This window comes from Chiroxiphia lanceolata, chromosome 2, assembly GCF_009829145.1.
Source record: "Chiroxiphia lanceolata isolate bChiLan1 chromosome 2, bChiLan1.pri, whole genome shotgun sequence".
Classification (NCBI taxonomy): domain Eukaryota; kingdom Metazoa; phylum Chordata; class Aves; order Passeriformes; family Pipridae; genus Chiroxiphia; species Chiroxiphia lanceolata.
This window is the reverse complement of record NC_045638.1, coordinates 49765238-49786923: the sequence shown is the minus strand read 5'-3', so window position 1 is coordinate 49786923 and position 21686 is coordinate 49765238. Positions and strand designations below refer to the sequence as shown.

Genomic DNA, 21686 nt, shown 5'->3' with positions numbered 1-21686 from the left:
TCTACAGTCAAGATTCACATTTTATATGTAAATTTTACTTTCATCCTTAACTAAGTCTGAAAAAAAGAACGTTAAGTTACTGTCACAGTTTAAACAATACAAACTTATTCTCCCAAACTATATAATCTCTATAAAGTACAGTATAATATGAATCAATGTTATTCTATTTAGCAAACCTTGTGGGCAAAGCCTCAGTACTACACCTGCTGTAAAAAGAGAGGGTGGAGCAGGAGGCGGCTGGTGATGAATACCCGTTGTAACAACAGTAGGAACTGAGCTAGTTGCTGAGTTTGGGGGGGCATCCATGCCAGCAGGCTGTAAGGGTGGAAGTGGAGGGGGTGGTCCTGTGAAAAACAAAGGAAAACACTGCATTCATTTACTATCCACTACATTCAAGTGAAATGTTTTTAAGGCTATTTAAGAAAAAAGGGCACAAGTGCAGGCATGATGCTGTACCAGAAATTCACACGAAACCACTCCCAACAGCAAATGACTCAGAACTTGGATTACAGAGAAAAGCATTTGAATTGTTTAACATTTCTCCAAACACCTTCTTTCTACAAGCAAAATTGAATTGCTAACCCAGTATTTAGCTTTTCCAACACAAGAATTTCAAAGCTCTATAAAACTTATCAAAGAAACAATTCTTATTTTTAATATAAAATCAATATTTTTAATATAACAAAAATAATTAATAACTGACTTGATTGAAATTATTCTTCCAAACACCCAAAAAAGAAACCTTCAGCTCTGGTGGAACTCTTCTTAAAATGGAGGGGGTTTTTTTGTTTGGTTGGTTTGACTTTTTTGACAACAGGGAATGCAACACTTTCAGAGCTAAATAGTCAAGCCTGACCTTCAGTTTATTCATTGGCAAAATCAGGTTTTGGAAAAAGATATACGGTCATATATTTGGACTTCCCAAGCAGACCTGAAAATAGCATGCAAGGTAGAACGGATCACCCCCAAAAAGTTACACTAAGTGAAATAAATACATTCAGAGCTTACTTAAATATACTATCAGCAGGAAATTTTTTAAAGAGTTTAAGAAACCTCCAAGCAATATCAAATATCAATTATTCCTGAATAATTTTACCAAGTGGGACATCTAAGTTAATAAAAAAAGAGAGAAAGGAATAATCACATAAAAGTAACATAGCAGCTTTTAAACCACCCAAGAAAACTGAATACTAAACTGCTATTTTATAAATGAGAGTCAGGCACATAAGTCTTCACATAATTTTTAGTGCTCCAGCTAAAGTACTTTCCAATGAAAGAGTAAACAAGCTGGAGAATTTTTCTTAGTTACTTTACAAGTTTAGTTTCAAAATTAATCCCAAATGACATTTTCAGGTGTAAATTTGATGTGGTCACGAATTATCTTTAAATTTATTAGTACGAATGAAACAATATCTGTTGTTTCCAGGATTTTCCCTCCTGTAGCAGTAGTAAATTTCAGACAACTTCTCCTATAACACTCAAGGAATTGAGTTTTGCCATGCCATGGTTTTGCTTAAATACAATTAAAATATTACTCCATATTCAGGATTCACATTTAGCATGCAAATTTTACAACAACCAACTCTGCAACAACTATCATCAAAAAGAATCATTTTGAGGTAAGCTGTACTACAATAGAGCATAGTACAATTTTCTAAAGTACAGTTTCCATTCTTGAAAACAGCGTTTTGCACTGTGTACAACTCAAGTAACATCCAGGCTTTTCTTCTAAAAAATGAGGTTTAATCTTTTTAAATTACCTGTTACAGGTGGAAGGCTGGGTGGTAAGGGGCCTGGTGGTGGTACTGGAGGTCTAAGGTTAACAGGAGGAGGACTCAGAATTGGTGGAGGGGGAGGAAGTCCAGGAGGAGGTGGTCCTTCGACAACAGGGGGTTGTGCTGGAAAAGGCAGAATGCCAGGAAGATTCACATCTTCTACCACTACGGGATCGCTTCCATGATCAAAAGGGCACATGTCTCCTCTCATACAGAAACCCTTCTCTGAAACATCAAAAATAATTGCTGTTAGCATTCAACAGCTGTAGCTTGATTCAGAGTTGATACGAGACATTCCATGTAAAATCCTGCAGTTTGTAAATTAAGAGCTTCACATACCAGCAGAAACTTATATTAGAAAATGAAATTGACCATTTAACTTTATTGTTAAGAGTCAGCACTCGGGGAGATTGCAGCAACATTCTAGCAGGATAAATACAGCAGTTCAATTTTTCTTGAAGAAATAATTTTGCACTGAATTGTAACAAATGGTAAAAGCAAAGAATGAAATCTAAATGTCATCACATTAACAAAATCACATTGTTTTTAAGTAACAAGTGCAGACACTGGAATTGAGAAACCTCTGTAAAGTTAATGTTATAAAATTCCAACATGACAAAATTAATTTTTTTTTCTCTTTTTCAATTAGAATTAGAATATTTTGCTATAGTTTAATACGATTATGTAAGAGGAAAAAAATTGTTATTTACATATGTATGTATTACGTGAATATATGCATACATATGTAAATATTAAACATATATATGATTAAAATTAATATACATTGACTTCTTTTCTTTTACACACGAGTAAAACACTGAAGCAAGTCCAGAGAAGGACCACAAAAATGATCAGAGGGGCTGAAGCACCTCTCCCTACAAAGAAAGGCTAAAAGAGTTGGGGTTGTTCAGTCTGTAAAAGAAAAGGCTCAGGAGAGACCTCATTGCAGCCTTCCAATACTTAAAAGGGGACTACAAGAAATTTTTTAGTAGGGCCTGTAGTGATAGGACAAGAGTAGTCGTTTTAAATTAAAGGAGGGTAGATTCAGACTTGATATAAGAAAAAAATAATGATTATGAGGGTGAAGAAACACCAGAATAGCTTGCCCAGAGAAGTGGTAGATGGAAACACTCAAGGTCAGGTTGGACAGAGCTCTTAGGAACAGGAACTAGCTAAAGACACCATGCTCACTGCAGGAGTGCTAGACTAGATGACCTTTAAAGGGTCCTTCTAACCCAAACTGGTCTAGATACCTGATTAGTAACACCCCCCCCCAAAAACAAACTAACAAACACCACAATACAAGTCAATGCAATACAGGGGAAAAGGTCAAAACACTTTCTGGTAAAATAGGAAGAAAGCTGAGTGTCCACTTCCTCAAAATATGATGTGGAAAAGCAGCTTCAGTAAGAGTTATAGAACACATAAATTGAAATGTTAAAGAAAAACAGAAGTTCTGCAAAGGGTCAAGTTCAAAATGTGAAAGTGCAGGTAGGAAGAGCAGTATGATGGAACCAGTTAGCTACTGAAGAGAGAAAACTTCAAAACAAAACTACACTTTTACAACTCGACTTGTTCCACAGCATTGCTGTACTGTACACTGGCAAAGCTACTCTACACAAGTACAACTCTGCCAACACTTGAGACTTCAGCCTCCCCTTTTCTTTACTTAAAAAAAAATTCTGATCAGAGTTCTGAATGTAAACTGGTCCAGATCTTAAACTTCTCACTGTGGTACAACAACAACAACAACAACAACAAAACCTTCAGAAAAAACTTTATGGGGAAATTTAAACTCTCCTAAGCTAACAGGTTGACTGGCTGAATTTAGCTAAAGCACTGCCAGCTGCAGCAGCCTTTAGTGTGGAGTTTGGCACAAGACATTCAAAATGAAAGCGTAAGGCACTGATAAGCAAAAAAAAAAAAAAAAATCCCAAGCCAGTCTTAAGAAACACCTACACAGAAAAAAATAGTGGGCTAACATGAGCCTAGGAAGTTTCAGCTCTAGAACTTCCTGGTTGAAAATTGTCTCTTAGATAAGATGGAATAAAAGACAATGAGATCAGTAAGGTCAAAACTATCAAATACAGTATTTGGCTGGAACATGACATAAGACGGAAAACCTATGTAAAACCAGATTTTTTTAATAACTTTTCAATATTAATATAGTATTTTTCATCTCTATAAAATAATTCTAGCAACTAAAAAAAAATATTCAAACACCAACAAAGCAAGCTGTCTAAATTTAATAAGGAGTGGGACAAAATTTGCATTCAAAAATTGTGTAATAGAAAAAAACCACTACAACAGAGAGGATAAGGAAAAGAAAGGCAAATTACCTCAATCTTTTCAGAAAGGGGCTAATCATAGCTATAGGAAACAATTAAGAAACTACAGACATACCGTCATAATCTCTACAGCGTTTCTTTGGCAGCGGAGCTCTTCCGTAGGAATTGTGGTCCAGCTGCTCTTCATGGAACTCCGACCAGCTTTCAGTAGTGTTGTTTCCATGATGAGCAGGAGCAATAACAGTAATAGTACTGCTCAGTGTAGGGACAGGGTAGTGGCCAGATGAAATATTTGTCACAGAAGAAACTGGAGTATAATTGTTCTCTAATGGATCTGTTCTATCCATGTCATATTTTGGCTTTCCCAAATCTCTTTCTGTAACAAAAAAATAAAAATAAAAATTATATTGGACGATTCCTTCTGCATTTTCAGCAGAAGTAGCTACTAACCTTTGTAAGTATCTTTACTCCATATCAACTCAAAACACATGATAATTGAAATGTTTTACAGGTTGCCCAAAGTACCTGTGGAGTCTCCATCCTTGGAGTTATTTATAACCCAACTGGTCCTAAGCAACCTGTTCCAGTTTATATGCTTTGAGATAGGGTGTTGAACTGCATGACTTTCAGAGGTCTCCTCTAACCTCGAGTATTCCATGATTCTACATTCCAAAGGTTTAATCAGAAAAATAATAACCTGAGAAGTACCTAGTCAGATACGGGGGGTATTTTAAAAACAGTTATATCCACAGTAGAGCAGATACCCTATTTAACTTCAGGCAGAGTACATCTTCTTTAGTGATGCACATATTCTACGAACTTCAGACAAAGTTTTTCTGAATAAAGGGAAGCAATGACCAGGAAAGGGTAACCATCACTCGAAAACACTATAAAAGTTAGAAATCATTAATGTTTCAAGACACTGTTATTGTTGTATCTTAATTTTATCTTCATTTTATGTTGCACTCAAATGCATATATTTATTGCATGCAAAGCTTTGTCGCAACAGGGGAAATAATGGTGCTTGACAGGTGTGGAACACTCCTGGGTATATACAGCAAGGAAAATGATCTTTTATTCTGAATACATACAAACTATTCTCTTAATTTCATAATATTACCACCGAATAAACAGTAATCGTCCTGTTTAAAACAGAACAGTTATGTCTAAGACAGGACAAAGATAAAAAATTACTCTCAATGCTCTTTTCCAATTTATCATTAAAAACTATTGAGGGGAAAAAGCATCCTTTTCAGTTGAAAAAATGGCTCTGTTTTTAACTAAGTTTAATTCTAAAAACTACTGCATTGAAGCCTTAAGTCCTACAGATATATGTGCAAATGCAACTATTTACTGTAATGATTTCAGCCCCTCCCTAACATTAAATGAAATGAAATTACATGGGATTTTTCTGCCTCTCTTATGACAATGCTTAAAAATGTCCAGCATAGTCATCTCAATACAAAGGTATTAAAGAAGAATGGAGAGAAAGAGAGGAAAACAAGCCCTGAGAACACTATCTCATAAGCCTCATTTCTTCAGTTAAATTTGAATAAAGAAACAAGAACGATAGAGGAAATTCTAGTACATCTTCAACACAGTTTTTAAGTTTAGTGTCTAAATTTTGTAGGAAACATTCACCGTATTTTAGAGACCAACTGTTGGTACCTCTGCTTCGTGTTCTGCTCCGGCTTCTGCTCCGGTCTCGATCACGGTCCCGCAATCTCTCTTTGCTCCAACTTCTGCTTCTACTCCTGCTGTAGCTCCGACTCCTCCCTCTTCGTCTGTTATATCGATCCCTATAGGAATCTCTTCTGGGAGGATTTCTGTCATAATCTCTCTTCCGAGAACGTTCATCTTTTTTCCTTTCATCCCGGCTTCTAAACATGAAATTAATTATGAGAATTATGAAGCTGTAATTTTAAATCTTAACTACCATTAAAAGCTTCAAGAAATGGCAATGCAAAATTAGAGAAAAGCTACAAATTGTATCTAACTATGGCTATTCCCTTCGTCTCAGAAGAATTTTAAAATTAATTTGGTTTATTCATTTTACCACCCATAAGATTTTTAAAACACATATAAATTTCTGTTTCTGCCCAATACTGCATCTTCCCCAAACTGAAAACACCAAGAGTTATCGAAGGGAAGGCTTCTAAATTAAAATTCAAGCTCAGTACCAAGCAGAGTAAGTACTGTAACATAAACCACAAATGTAATATCAAAATGAATTATAAAACTCAAACGTGACAGCTGTGCACAACTCAAGAGACAGGTTACACTGTCACTTATATACTCGCCATTTAACTACATATGCATAAGAGCAATAAAAGTCTTCTTTTTGGGCTTATCAGGTGACAATAGAGAAAGAAAACATTTAATTTAGTAACATCATAAAAATCCAAACTCATCTGACTACTAATATCATACAAAGGATTAAGCAAAATTTATTACCTGGTATCTCTGTAACGAGAACTTGACTGAGGAGGACTGTGATTTAATCTTCTAGAGAACTTCTTCTCTCGCTCTTCCTCTTTAACTATCTGAATTCAAAGCATATACATTAGATCAAAACACAAGTATACTAAAACCCAGAGTTCTGCACAGCCTACTAAACCCAAAAACTCAAAATGTTGAGCAAATTCAACAGTAACACTAAAATGAAACATTTACCATTTAATATAATTAAAGAATCTTCATAATGTATTAGATTTCAATTTCTAGGAATATTCAAAGTACTGCTTGGGAGAAAATAAAGTAGAATAATTCATCCTTATAGTGTTGCAATGAAAATACACCTGCTTTTGCTACAGGTGGACAAAAAACCTTATTAATGTTTTGGGATGGGATATCCAAAAATTGACAGCAAAGTCTTTTCTTCACCATCAGGTTATCTGGTTCAGTTCACACTTACACAGTTCCATGTAGGCAAACCTAGGCTGCTGTTGAAAAGCACAAACCTACTCTTCTGGCTCAGTGAACAACATACACAACTGTGACGGAAGGATGCTACCTGGATCAAGCAGCTGAAGGAATGAGGATTGCCATTTAGAACGGCAGCCTGGATTTATAGTGAATTAAAGGGCACCATAACTACAACAGCAATCTTGAGCAGAGAACTAATCTAGGTTGTACTGCAACTCCTACACTACTCAGTACCTTCATTCACCTTTGCTAGTCGAAACCACTTGGTTTACCTTTGAAGCACCCACTTCTGTTGAGAAAAACTATGTAGCAGTGTTCAATGTGCCAAGCACAAATCTTCTGACATATTTTAATGCTGTCATGTAATTTGTGGAACTATTAGTAATAAATAAGTACACATTATGAAGCTGAAACACATAAGCAAATTACATGAATGAGAAAAAAATTATGTACATTTAAATTAAAATCAGTGCCCACCTCTTCTTTTTTTGTCTCTTTTTCTTGGTGCTGAAAAAATTCTACTTTCAGGCTTCCTGACGATGGCTGTTCTGGTGGAGGTAGGTAGCTTTTTGTATTCACAGCATCAAACAGTTTTTCCACAAATATCTGAGTTTCTACAAGTAAGGAGCATACAAATATCCATTATCCAAAACCACGAATAACACTTGCTCTAACAATACATAAATAAATGAATAATGAAAGAAAAAAACAAAAAACCCAACCAACCAAAACCAGCATTCAGTAAAAAGTTAAAACAATGAAGAGTATTTTCCTTAAATACTCTGTTCCTAATGTTATATTTAAAAAGGACATTTATCAAGTCAAGAAACATGTCAACAATGACAATGTTTCACAAAAGTTTTCAATTCTTGACTTATTTAATGTTTCTTAAAAAAACATCTGGAAGAATATTTCTGGAATATATATACAGAAATTCAACACTTGCCCAAAGAAGTTGTGAATACCCCATTCCTGGAAGCATTCAAAGCCTGGTTAGACAAGGCCCTGAGCAACCTGGTCTAGTGGGTGGCACCTCTGCCCATGGCAGGAGGGTTGGAATTGGATGATCTTTATGGTCCCTTTCAACCCAAACCATTCTATGCCTCTATGATTACTAACAGACACAAAACATACACCTAATCTATGCATAATGAGCCATACACCTGAGTTTTTTTTGTAATTGCTTCATGAAAACTGAATTACATTCTTCGATGGAACAAAGCTAATAAAGAGGTCAATGCACAATTTCATGGTAAAAGATTGTTTGAATGAATTGAACAAGACAGAATTTTAACTTAATTCTTAAGACAAAGCCCATACCTTTCTGAAGAAATACATCCAGCTGATCAACACATAATGCCTTCAGTTCCTTTTCACTTTTATCCTTCTTTACCAAAGCCAGGACATATTTGGCCAGGGCAGATGGATCGGCATCACATCTGCAAATAGATTAATTAGAAGAAAAAAAGGCAATTAATTACAGAAATAATATCTGAAACTGGTATGACCAATACATACACAGGGCAAAACCACTTCCTAACAAAGTAATTGAAAAATACTCAGGGGTGTTTTTCAAAACAGAATCCAGATACATAAGATTGCTAAGTATCACTTTTCAAGAGAACAACTGCCTAGAATATTTCCTGACAATACTGCACAGAGAACACGAGAGCAAACTAGAATGAACTATTTAGAATGAAACAGTATCAACTGCCTAACAGTATTAAAAACAATTACAAAGACAAAAAACACTTCCATAATTTCCCAAAGATGGAATCACTAATCCCAAATGTAATACTGAGTGACCGTTAATGGGGGGGGAATCAGTCTCTCAAGAGAGACTCAAATATACCTCTGGAGAATCTTATTATTACTTACATATGAACACCATAAAGAGCAGATTAACTGAAAAAACTCAGTTTCAAAATCCCAAATTCATATATTATCACAGAAACCTCCCTAAGAGGTTTCTGAAAATAAAGGGAAATTAAGGGATCATTATCCATTTGGCATCTGAATTCAATCTAAAATTAAGTACAGAGTACTTCAGTGCTGAAGCTGATGGACTCGTGCACATGAACAAAGAACTTACAACAGAGTAAGCCATACATCCACATTCAGTAGAGCATCATTTAATATAACTGGCGTATTTTTTATATTGTTTCACAAATAGTAATCTACAATGAACTTCGTAGTGGTGCTTTAGAGTAAAACCTGCCAAAGCAAGTGAGACTACTGCAGAAAACCATTTCATGTTTCATAATTCAAAGACAGTAAATAATGAAATGGTGAGACACTGGTCTGAAACCACCGAATGTCTTTATTTAGCATAAACCAAAGGAAGATTTCAGGCCCCACAATACCAGGCAGGATTTAATGGATGCACATCAGTTGTGTGAGACAGACAGCTAGCTTATCTGGGTGGTAATCAAAGTTAGTACTAATATTTTAAAGAACTACTAGAGGAAAAAAAATACAATGATGCATCCTAACTGTACATTCTCTCTAGCAAAAATAACCAAGAAATAGGCAAAATTAATCTGTGGTCAGGGAGTTGCACTGAATATGAATATTACACAAATACTGTTCTAGCATAGAAGTCCAACAGTCACAATGAAGGCATAACACAGAAGTTCCAAATCCCTTCCACAGTAAACAAAATTTAAATGCTGGATCTTAATTATCAATCCAAATGTTGATCATTGAAATTACATGTATTTTGGACACTGGAAGAAATCAGATCCATCACCATACCGCACCACTTAACGCCCCTCCCCAAAGAAACTTGTCTCCTGCACAGCAAGCAACATCCCCCCGCAAACATATCCACTAAGCAAAGGAAGCTGATCTGTCAGCATCCATTCTCAGGAGATCTTATGGATAGCCTGGGCCCAGCACAGTGCCCTGAAGTTAAAGGTCACAGCTTAAAACGTAATTCAGCATCCTCTAGAAAGCAGGCAGTAGTAGAATTTCATGCTGTAAAAGATACTTGAGATGCTAGGGGATGTACCACAGTATTCTGTATTAGTCTGCATTATTTATAGATACAGGACATGGGAGTTCACAGTCTACATTCCAAAAGAACCCACGCACACTGAACGAACAAAATGAAAATATATACTGTTAATAAAAAACCAGACTGCACACTGACTGAAAATTCGTCAGAAATTTTTTACATCTGGTTTGCCCCATTCAGATTTAACAATTCTTTATCCAGAAGAAAATGCTGTCCAAGCTCTCACAAGTCATCTCAGAAGCAGGCACATAACCTTCCACAGTGAGAGCAGAACGACTGCAGGGACTCTTTAATGCTACAAGCACCTGAGCACACCAGACAAGCAGATTATCCAAAAGCCCAGTGCTGAACAGTTTTCACCACAGGCCACAATGAGGGTTCTCATTCAGTACAGCCCCCAGTAGGCCCTAAGACCAACATTTCAAAACTTTTCAACCCTTGAATTTGCAAAATTATTAACTTTTTTTACTGCTCTTTCATGCAACTTCAATGGCACTTCAGGAGATTTTCAGTACTCTCCCAGTTTCAAGCTGAATCATGCCTTGGAAAATTAGTGTGCCGTTTTCATCATAACAGGAAAACAATTTTTTGAAAGGCAACTATTTTCATGTGATTATCCTCAGTTTTTCTTCACCTTTCTATTCTCCACAAAAATCAGATAAAACATTATAAGCTGAATTTTTTTTTATTTCAATTTTCACGAATTTAGTTCTCATCTGATAATACAGTCAGCTGTCACTGTAAAAAATGTGTTACAACTTATTTAAATGACACGTGCACTCAAAATTTAGTGTGGGGGGGAAACGGAAAAAAAAACAAACAAGAAAAAACCCAAGAGTCAGTCCAGAAAGTAAAAACACCTGCTTTTAGTTACTGCAATAAGCTCCTACAGTATTGACTATATGACAACCTCATATTCAGTTGAAAGCAATTCCTCTCTCATGAGCAGGATAGAAAATGGAAAATCTTCTCTGGAAAGCCACCTAGACTCCAAAACATGTAACAAAAAAACCCAAACCACAAATCACCACCCCCACCCCCAAAGACAGACAACCAAAACCTGCTATACCCCCAGTCCTCCAAAAAAACCCCAAACCCCAACAAAACCAACAAACAAAACTCCAAACCACAAACAAACAAAAACTGTTTAAAAATAATGAACAATTAGTGCTTTCGACCCTCCCTGCCATGACGACTTTGAAAACCTCAGCAATACTGTCCATCCCAGGACCTGAATTCCATCCACCCAACTCCAAGATAGTCTCAAGAAAATATCCTCACTAAAAATGTACTTTTCATTACCAAAATACATGATCACCTTCTCCCTTGGCAGTGTCTTAGCATTTGTCACTCTGTATGCAAGACAACCACATATGAACAGTTAAAAACAATTGTCCTGAATTCTACTATTACTCTTCAATGTATAGAGGGAAATTTCTACAACAGGAAGAACTTACATGCTTTCAAGTTAAAATTGTATATTTATTTTGGCTATTCAACAAATACCTTTTTTTTAAATACTAACTTCAAATTGATACTAATTAAGCAATAATGAATACAATGCATTTTGTGGTAGGCTGACATGGAGAAGATGCTTTTGTAGATCAACAGTATGATTTAACATGCTTTCTTTTTACTTTTTAAAATTAAACTGAAAATGATCTTTACACAGACATAGGCTGACTTCCTTTTTTAAGTACTAACTTGAAACAGAAGTCTCCTCTTCCATATATGTTGTTCAAAGCTTGAAAAAACCCACAAACAATTGATCTGTCTTCTCCACACTTCTGTGAAGGCCATGCCTGTTTCTGGAAATAGTATTTTAGATAGACCTAGCAAAGGTATAATCTGACCTTCACTCCTTTTCAAACTCTCATAAAATGCCCTTTTTCCAGATGATGCTAAAATTAAATTGCTAGAAACTTCAAGCTGTGGAAAAGAGGAGTAACTGGTCTCACGAAGTAAAAAAGAAATTTAAACTGTGAATACAGGAGGTCTGCCTGAAAATTTCTGGTTTTTATAGCTATTAGAGTTCTGGATCTTTGATGATTTTGTTTGGGGGAGAGTTGCTTTTTTTAAATGCAATTCCTTTCTATTTTTTCATTCAAACTGAACTCTTAAGTATGGTGTATAAATTCTCCATCCACTGGTTTAGTGAAAAATCTGCTGGTTGGATTACAGAGGCTTTGAGTTTTTCTGATAAACAAGTTCTTATGTTCTCTAGCTGACAGTATTTTCTTACAGAATAGCAGCCTTTGTATGTGAATAATATGCAATATACTTGCTTTATCTGTGTTGTGCATATGTGGATTTTTCACTCCTTTTGAGCTAGCTATATCAGTTATTCTAAACCTTTTTGTCTTGCCTTTTATGTTCTTATAGTCCACATTGTTTTGTAACAAGTAATGTGACATTAAAGAAAATAGGAAAGGCACCCATGCTGATGGCAGCAAAATATACTGTTTAGCACAAGGATTTATCATACAGTATATATCTTACTATATTTTTGCATATTATAAGATTAATAAAGTCCTTAATTGACAACTCAGAAAAATGAGAATACCACCAACGCATTTCAAATACTTTTAAGTTGCATTCAAAACTAAAAGTAAATTTATATTTTGATTCTAGTGCTCACTGAATGATACATATTTTCAATTGTTAAATACAGGTTTGAATCCATAGCTCAACTTGAACATGGTGTGGTACAACACAGTCCTGAGCAGAAATGCAATCTGTGCATATAAAGTGTGACAGAAGTTGATACATAAAATTCATTCTTATGCTAAAATCTGGCTACTAGGAAAACATTCACATGCACTGAAATGACAGTATTTCCCAACCTTGACTCCCAATTCTCCATCCCCTCAACATTTTGTAGCCATGTGCTGCAAGCACTAATAAGCATCTGTAATCATATTTCTCCTCCTGTTTTCACTTTCATGTTTTCTTTAACAAACAAACAAACACCAGCTGGCACAAGTAATCTGAATTAATTTCCACTGCAGCAAGTACATCCCAGTGTGTGCTACAATTAAACACCATAACATGTTTTCTTGCATGTTTTCTTCTAAATATATACGATTGTAACTAGTACATTAGAGTTAAATGTTTTTATCTCTGGTAATGCTTTTTCGCAAAGTCTCTACTCTCTCAGAGAATACATAGTGTCTATTAAACAAGGGAGATTGCTCATGCAATCCTGCTTTAATAAACAATATTTAAGACAGAAGAATTCTCCTGCTAGATCTCTACATGCTCTTCAGAGAATTATATGAATACCTCAAACTGCTATGCAGTAGATAAAAGCTTCAAAATGGAAAGTAATACCCAACTAAATATCTTGCTCAATCACAGGACAAAGAGTTCACAACTGCAACAAAGCTCACAGAAAAGTTCAAAATCCTTTTTTTCTGATCTCATCCAGTTTTGCAGTCATTATATGAAATTACCATTTCAAATAAAGAAGATAAACCAGAAGAGAAAAGCTGTAACTGTTAAAGTAACTTTAAGCCTTAAATATTTTAATAATGAATATTTGAGAAGGGGAAAGTAATTTGGCTGAAGAGAACTCACCTCTATACAGTCTCTTCTTCTCACTTATATGCTTCACAATTCATTAAACACTTCTCAATCTATCCATTTCCAATACTCAGATTTACATATTTTAAAATATAAAATATTTTCTGACAACGCACTTTGACTTTTATAATCACCACGCAATTACAGACATCAGTCTTAACTTAGAAATGTAGTGTATGTGGAATACAAACTAAAGGTGTTTGCAAAAACATGTGACTGGTGTAGCTGTACATACAAAAGCCCTTTTTAGCACAGAGCTTATACTGAAAGACTTTCCTAAAAGTAATTTTAAAAGGCAGATAAGCTAAACTAAAAAAATACCTTTGCACATAAATATTGCAGAAGAGCAATTTTAAAGGACAGTGAATAGAAGCATCTCTCACTCCTTAAGAGAGAATAAAGACAAACTTTTAATACAGTATGCTGAGGACATATTTTGCCAGGTTAGCGCCCAAGAATGTTTCACCATCAGTACAAAAACATATTGAAATGAAAGACAAAGCATGCTGTCCAAGTAATTTTAATGTAAAAGGTACGAAAAGGGAAGAGCGATCTGAAAGCCTGGTGGATTAAATATTCCACTATCAAGTGAGACATTTGGGCATGCCTCCCCAACAGGGCTCTGAACTCTCCACCAAGCAAATATTGAATATAAGGTCCTTATAACTCCTGTTTGAATGCTCAGATCCACAGCAAAAAAACCACAAACAAACAAAAAAAACCCCAACACCAAACAAAAAACCCCAACCCCCCCCCCAAACCAAAACACCCCACCACGTGATGAATTCTTAAACCAAGAGAAAGAAGAAGAAATACAAGGAACTATAAAACATCAAGTAGACTCAAGAATGATAGCTGTGAAGTTTATAATATACCTGAAAAATTCACATATAAATAGCTTACTAATATTGCCTATCCTGCTCCTTTACCTTCCTCAAATGTTTGTTAACATGACAAAGCACAGAATGAGTAAACAGACATACTCTAGGCTTCCTACATATATACAAAGCTGAAGTGTTATAATGTATTAAATAATTAGTTTGAGGAAACATCGGATATATCTAAGCCCAGATATTTTCCTCTCAGAAAAAACACACTTCCAGTGCTATAAAGTTTCTCATGCTGCAATTTAACCTTTAAGTCTGCTCTTAATAAGTGAACTGGCCACTTTGAATTGGGGCCTTACAGGAGTAATTACTTCTGGTCATTTTTTAAAAAGTAGTATCTACAGTATTTGGTACAGGTCTGGTACTATGGAGCTGTAGCAAACACTAGAGAAGCCAGTTTAACAGTAGGATAATCCTTTATTTTGCTAAAAATTTCAGTGGCATAACAAAACAAACTGCTGATTAAATTTTACAGTTATTAGACAACAACTCAACCATTACACAGAAAATGAATTTGATATTTTTAAGCTTTTGGGCAATATATAACCTAATTCCCAATTTTCTACATGTCTCTTCTACGAAAAAAATCTAGTATTCTAAAGTCTACCCTCTGGTGAAAATATCTGGAAAATGTATGCAAATTCCCCAAGGGAAATACACAAAAGCAGTATTTATCTATACATTATGTAACCTTTTTACAATTTGGGGGGGGAGCTAGGGGAGGCAAAGGGAAGCACTATGGAAAAAAAATTCCCATGCTGTAGTTGTTAAATTGTAAACCTGATAGTTTCCACAAAATGAACACAGTTATTCACTTAGGTGATAAAAGCTACTTGGAAGAAGGAGAAGACTGAAGACAGAAAAGAAACTTTCAAAAAGTTTCCTTGTAGTGAAAACACTACTTGTCCATTTCGGATATATTTCATCCTCTTTATTTCAAGTTAATGCAAAGACTCTCAATTGAGACTTCATTCTGGACACAGCTAGTATGCACACACAACTTTAAGATAGTAAAAACTACGGGGATTTTTTTTCTTCAGTTTTAAAATTAATGTACAAACCAAAGAGGTGCTGCAAGTCCTGAAACTAGTTCCTTGACAAATTTAAACTACCACAATACACTGAAACCTCAAGACCATGTCTGAAGTCCTCCAGGCAGTGAATGGTTTTGCTGTAAAAGAAATTACATGTAGAAGCATGTTATTTATCATACTCTGACCCAGAGAATTAATAACCTAAATTTAGAGTCTGGTTTTGTTGCCTGAAGATTAGTTACTAAAATACTGCTCAGTTCTTGATATCAGTCAAAGTGGACACGGCCGTGTTTAAAGGCTGAGAGAAATGCCTTGTACTTTCAGGGCTGAGTGGGTGCAGAAAGATGCACATTGCGTATTGGGCAGTGCAGCTTGTCTAATTTAGGCAGTTGTACCACTCTGTTGTGTTGCTACTAAAAAAAAATCTATAAAAAGCTACAGCGTTCAGTAAATAAAATGAATGACAGACTCATTCAGCAAGATCCATCTTTTATCTTGAAGCACTACTGCAGCTGAGAAGGACCACTCTTAGGATGCTCACTGTCATTAACCCTCTAATGGTACTTAATGTAATAGAAATACATCAAGGAATGCAACAGCCTCCAATGCTGCTACGTAAATTACAGATGTCGTTGAAACAGCTCTAAATTACATGACAATCAGATCTGACACTTTCATACAGCTGCAGCCTAAAATGCCACCCCCAGATTCAAGACAGCTCTTGAGAGGCAGAACAGCTGTCAGCTTGCTGGCTGCCCAACACGCATTCAATGCAGAACACAAAACTCATCACAGTATCTCATGACTTGCAATGCAGTCAAGGGGTTCCACCTCACTGCTGATGTTCACTGTAAGAACAAGAAGGAGTTCCTGTAACAGGAATAATTTTCTCCATTGTATTTTCTGCTTTCAACTATACCTTGAAATACCAATATTTTATTTCTGACATAGTATTTTTACACAGAAGTTTAGCAGCACCAGCACTTTAATCTAGGAATCTCGATTTCTCAAACACAGCAGCTCTACATAAATGAGGTGAACAGACTATCAAGTTTCATATAACACATGTAGAAAAATAACTAGTGTTAAAAGTGACATACCAGTGACGGGTATTTATGCTTTATTTATCTTAGTTATAAATAGCTTCATGCAAAGTGTTAACAAAGGAAGTGAAATGAAGAGAAACATCTACTGCTTTTGAATTTCTTGGGAAGTTTCACGGGAAATAAGAGAAACTTCCTGATGGGTCAATAAGTGTTACTGGGAGGATGGTGTGCCACATGTTGGTGGAAAGGAATGACAGGGTTTTCGTTTTAACTTTTTTCTATTCTTTCGATGTCTTGGATTATTAGCATATTCCTTACACCACTATTAAACCTTTTTTATTTGCTACCTTTCTTCAGCACCTGCGTGAAGCCAAAAAATAAGGGTTGAAAAGTATGACAAACAAAAATAGAATAGTGAAGCCATAACTGAACACCAGAGAACACTGATTGTTTACCATAAAATATTCCAATGATAAATATATTCAAAATAGTCTTTAAACAATTTTGATTTTATTTCATCTGACATAAGTAGTTACAACACCATGTTCGCCTCCAGAATTAACCAATGCACAAAACCTTTCCATTTCAATAAGGTATGCCTAAATACTGCATAAGAGTTGTTGTAGATATTATTTCATCTTCCTTGCAAGTTTGATTTAGCAGAGGAACAAGCCTGTAAATACAGTGAAGTGAAAAAAATTAGATATGGGAGCCTTAATCAAATTGAAAATAAAATTCAGTGGGCCACAGAAAGATTTTCATTAAATTTATTTTACACAAAGTAATTAAAACCAAGAAAATTTTCCATTGTAGAGAATTAGGGCAAGGGGGAGAACATTGCAATGTCTTAAAAGCAAAATGGGTGAGTGCAGCATTAGTACAAGAGGTAGGTTTTTCACAAGTAGAGATTCAAACAAATTCAAGAAAAAAAAAACTGACAAGACCTCTACTTGGAACTTTGCCAAACCAGAACCTGATATTCCAGCAAGGACTATGTACACTGTTTATATAGTATCTGGAATGGACTTGCAAAAAAGAAACCCATCACAGTAGATAGGGCTCAGTGAGTGCCTTGTTAGTACAGAAATAAGAGGTGACAGGCATATGGTTATATTCCAAGTCTAACATTATTTTCCAACGCTTGACAGAAACCATGCCATGGACAAGAAAGTGTGTAACACTAAAAACTAAGCATGCTGCTGTCTGCAAGCAACGAGGACAACTGGTGACAAATGCCTTCTTTACGGAGCTGACTGGAGTCAAACACGAAAGATAGTTCTAGTAAAACACAGAGTAGCCACAGCACAAAAAAAGCCTCTTCCTGCTTTGTTTACGCTGGTACTGCATTTACATAGCTGGATCTGCAATGGTTCTGTATGTATATTTAGTAATTCTCTGGGCACTCAGTGGAGCTGCTCAAAGACTTATTTCCAAAACTAAAAAAGAAGCCTCTCCTTGGAGAGCTGTAGTAAGTTACTAGAGACCCATCACCCCTCAAGCAGAGCTGGACTGCAAATGCTCCAGCATGGTAGCTTTTGCAGTTTCTGCCTCACTGCAACAAGACAAAACTCAGATAAGGCCTCTTTGTATGGATGATCACCAAGGCTTTGCCACAGGCATTAGAGCAGTCCAAAACAAACAAACAAACCCAACAACCCACCATTAACAAAAAATTCCAAATCTTAAACCCTCCATCACCCTTCTCCTCCCTTCTTGTCTATGGACAGTTTCCCAGAGGCTCCACATGCAAGTAATCCAACAATCAAATGACGTCCAGTCCACACAATTATGTAACACACTTGTTTCATTACACTAAAAAGCCAGCATTTTTAAGACAGTTTAAATAATAAAATGAAACAATTTTTATGGTTACTTCTATATTCTAATCTGAAACATTATGTTTCAGAAGTACATATTTTATGGTCTTTGGAATAAGCTATATATCCTAATTAAAAAATGATAGCTGCTTGAAAAGGGCAACTTGGAAGGTATATCATGTTCTAACTACTCAGTTCTACATAAATGGCACATAGTTACAGGTCTATATCTGTGTGCAGAGAATTTAGTTACGTTTCTTCTTAAATGCACTTCTCCCTTAAAAGTACACAGACACCACCTCCATAATGATCTAATACAGTAGTGTCTTCCTTAATCTAGCTAGGAAATTAAGCAGCATATCTTGCAGCTAAAGGTTACAGAAAGCGCCACTAGACAAAAACAGCTGGCACCTGGTTTTGTTTCATTAACAGGAAAAGACAAGCCAAAAATCATTTTTAGGCTATGGCAATACCTCCAGAGGATGAGCACTTAGGGCCTCACTGTATCACTACTGCACTAACAGCAGTTGCTTCTTTAGAAGTAACTTTACATACAGGCAGAAGCTATGGCTGTAGGCACATTTCAGACAGCCGAGATCAGATAACCGAGATCAGAAACACCTCCAAGAGCGGCTGACTGCTAGGAAAGGACAGTACATCTCCACCAATTCCAACATTTATTCAGTAATGCAGTTACATAGGACACTGCAGAAAACTGAATGACAGTTGAATTTAATAGTCCCTGCTGGTTTGTTTCCTCCTAAAACCTAAAAATTCAGAGAACTCCAAATCCACCAGACCAGGAACCACATTTGATCTGCTTATAAACCACATTTAACTTAACAGAAACAAGTCGGTCCTTTTAGGACCAAAAAAAAAAAAAAGACAGAAAATTGCACTGATCACAAAAGCTGAAAATTCCAATCTCACCCTCTAACTGTTGACTATTGCTAGCAAATCTCATGGTTTCATATTCAAACAGACAATCATGGAACAGCCCAAGTCTGTTCCAAGCCTCTTAACCAGCACACCAAAAATACCGACATCAAACTGGTGATTGCCATTAACAGAATAATCATGCAAGAAAGTATCCGGAGACTAATAGTCAGTATAATGCAGCAGAGAACTAGATGGATCTACTATCCCAGAACACAACGTGCTCTGTTATTCGAATATTACATTACGCTGACCCGAGACGAAGAGTAATTCACCATCCTTTACTGGATAATGCTCTTTTATTCTCCCAAAATAAAAATCTTAACAGTTACACCTTTTATTACAAAGACGCTCAGTGCAATTTGTTGCAGGCCAGATTCAAAGTCCACTGAAATTAAGATTCATCTATTTCAGTGTGGTCTGGACGCGGCCTTATGGAAGAAAAGAACACCAGCACCCAAAAAAACCCCAAACAGACAAAAAAACCAACCCAACCCAACTCTCCTAAAAATATTTTATATTTTACAACTTTTTCAAGTTACTTCAGTATAAGCCATACAAACTATACCTGTACATACACACACTTAACTAACAGCTATGGCATAAAGTAGACTTCCCCCCTCCCCCCATTTAAACTTATGAGAGTAAAACCGATCGTGGGCAAACATTTCAGAGTAAAAGTTAACACCAGAATGAATTTAGAAGTTCTAATTCATTTGATTTAAACCAACTCCAGCAATTTAATTCAGACATGTTAAACTAGTAGTTAAAATGACAAAACAGTTGTATGCTTTAATCTGAAATGTCTATAGACACGATACTTGCAGAAGAAGAAACCTTTAAAACTAAGTTCACACCTCAGTTCCACTAAAATATCATCCAGACAAGGAAGACATAGACTATTTGCAGAGGAGCCCCACTTATTCACATGAATGTTATGCTTAGAGGCCACGGAGATATTCACAAACAGGCAAATTATTCTCTGGAGCTCCTACTCCCAAGCTTTCTTATGATGCAATTTTTATTTGAGGGCATGAAAACAAGAGAGCGCCAAATACTCAAAACGACCGAGAACGATGTGCGAGGAGGCTACATCAAATGGTACCGGGAATATCCCAGGATCTCGGAGGACGTCCCAGTGGCACCTGAGCTGTCTCGGTGCAGGTCCCCGGCCAAGGGGCGGGCCGTGGTTATTACCGTCGCCTCTGCGGGGGCTGAGGGGGCACAACGAGCTGCACACACACAGAGCGTCTCCCGCTTCCCCTGGGCTACAAAGGGAAACAAGAACGCGGTCGCTAGGGGGGGAAGCTGCATCCTCCGGAGGGAGACGGTCCTACCTCCCGGCCGAGGACGGCGACGGGAGAGCGGGAGAGCGGCGCAGCCCCTCACGGAAGGCGGCCGGGGGAGAAGGGCGCTGGGAGGGCACCTCCCGGGTGTCGTCACGGGCCTCTCTGGCACTGCGTTCCCCTTCCCTGCGGGTTCCCATCTTTTGCAAGGGGTAGGTTTATTTCGAGGGGGCGGGAGGGGGAGGAAGGGTCGCGGCTACTCACATGGGCTCCAAGGTTTTGCTGAGCCAGGATTTCAGCGCCTCGAAGTTTTCTATGATCATTTTAACCACCATCCAGAGCGGCCCGGGCCCCCCGCCTCCCCGCCAGCAGCAGCACCAGCACCGGCGGCGGGGTCCGCGCCGCCCCGCCGCCCGGCACCCTGGCTCCCGCCGCGCCTCCCCGCACCCCCCGCCGAGGCCGCGGTCGCCTCCCGGTTCGGCAGAGCCGCCTGGCAGGGGCCGGAGGCCCAGCGACAGGGAGGGGGCGGAACCAGCCCAGCAGCGGCTGCTCCCCGGGCCCCGCGCTCGCCGCTTCTCAGCCAGGGAGCGCGGCCCGGCCGCTGCGTGAGTGTCCCCCGCCGGAAGGCGGCGCGGCCGAGGGCGCGGGACGGGTGGGGAGCGGGACGGGACGGAGCGGGACGGGACAGAGCGGCCCCCGCGCTGCCGGAGCCGCAGCGCCCGACAGAGCGAGCGCCGAGCGAACGGGTAAGATGGCGGCGCCGCGCTGTCGCGAGAACCAGGAATCTCGCGAGGGCGGGCGGCGCGCGATGTCTGCCGGGAGGCGGGGCCGGGCCGAGGAGAGGGGCTGGGAAGGGGGACGGCCTCGGTCCCTTGCGAGGTGGTGAGCTGTCTGCGGGTCTGCGGTTGGATAGAACGGTGCTCCACTGGCAAAAGAACCGTAAAAATCCATTGTATTTTACCGGCTCGTGCCTGAAATGCGCATGTTCTTTTTTTGGTTTCCTGAAAACCCTGATTGTTAATGTGGTGACAGAATCACAGGATGGTTCAGGTTGGAAGGAACACAGTGGGTCATCTAGTCCAACCTTCTGCTCA

General features: G+C 37.8%; 1 protein-coding gene across 3 annotated transcripts in view; it reads right to left on the bottom strand.

The window, feature by feature from the left end:
• Positions 1-21289, bottom strand: part of RBM26 (RNA binding motif protein 26) — a 56115-nt gene extending 34826 nt beyond the window's left edge. Inside the window, exons 1-8 of one of the 3 annotated variants that reach the window (XM_032678059.1) lie at positions 20857-21289; positions 8309-8427; positions 7466-7602; positions 6518-6606; positions 5732-5943; positions 4179-4439; positions 1761-2000; positions 177-344 (exon numbers count right to left, since the gene is read on the bottom strand). In XM_032678059.1, the coding sequence (XP_032533950.1) occupies positions 177-344; positions 1761-2000; positions 4179-4439; positions 5732-5943; positions 6518-6606; positions 7466-7602; positions 8309-8427; positions 20857-20927 (1297 nt within the window). In that variant the 5' untranslated portion in view covers positions 20928-21289. The remainder of the gene's footprint in view (positions 1-176; positions 345-1760; positions 2001-4178; positions 4440-5731; positions 5944-6517; positions 6607-7465; positions 7603-8308; positions 8428-20856) is intronic. The other 2 variants (XM_032678060.1, XM_032678061.1) reach the window with 2 other exon arrangements.
• Positions 21290-21686: the final 397 nt, after the last annotated feature.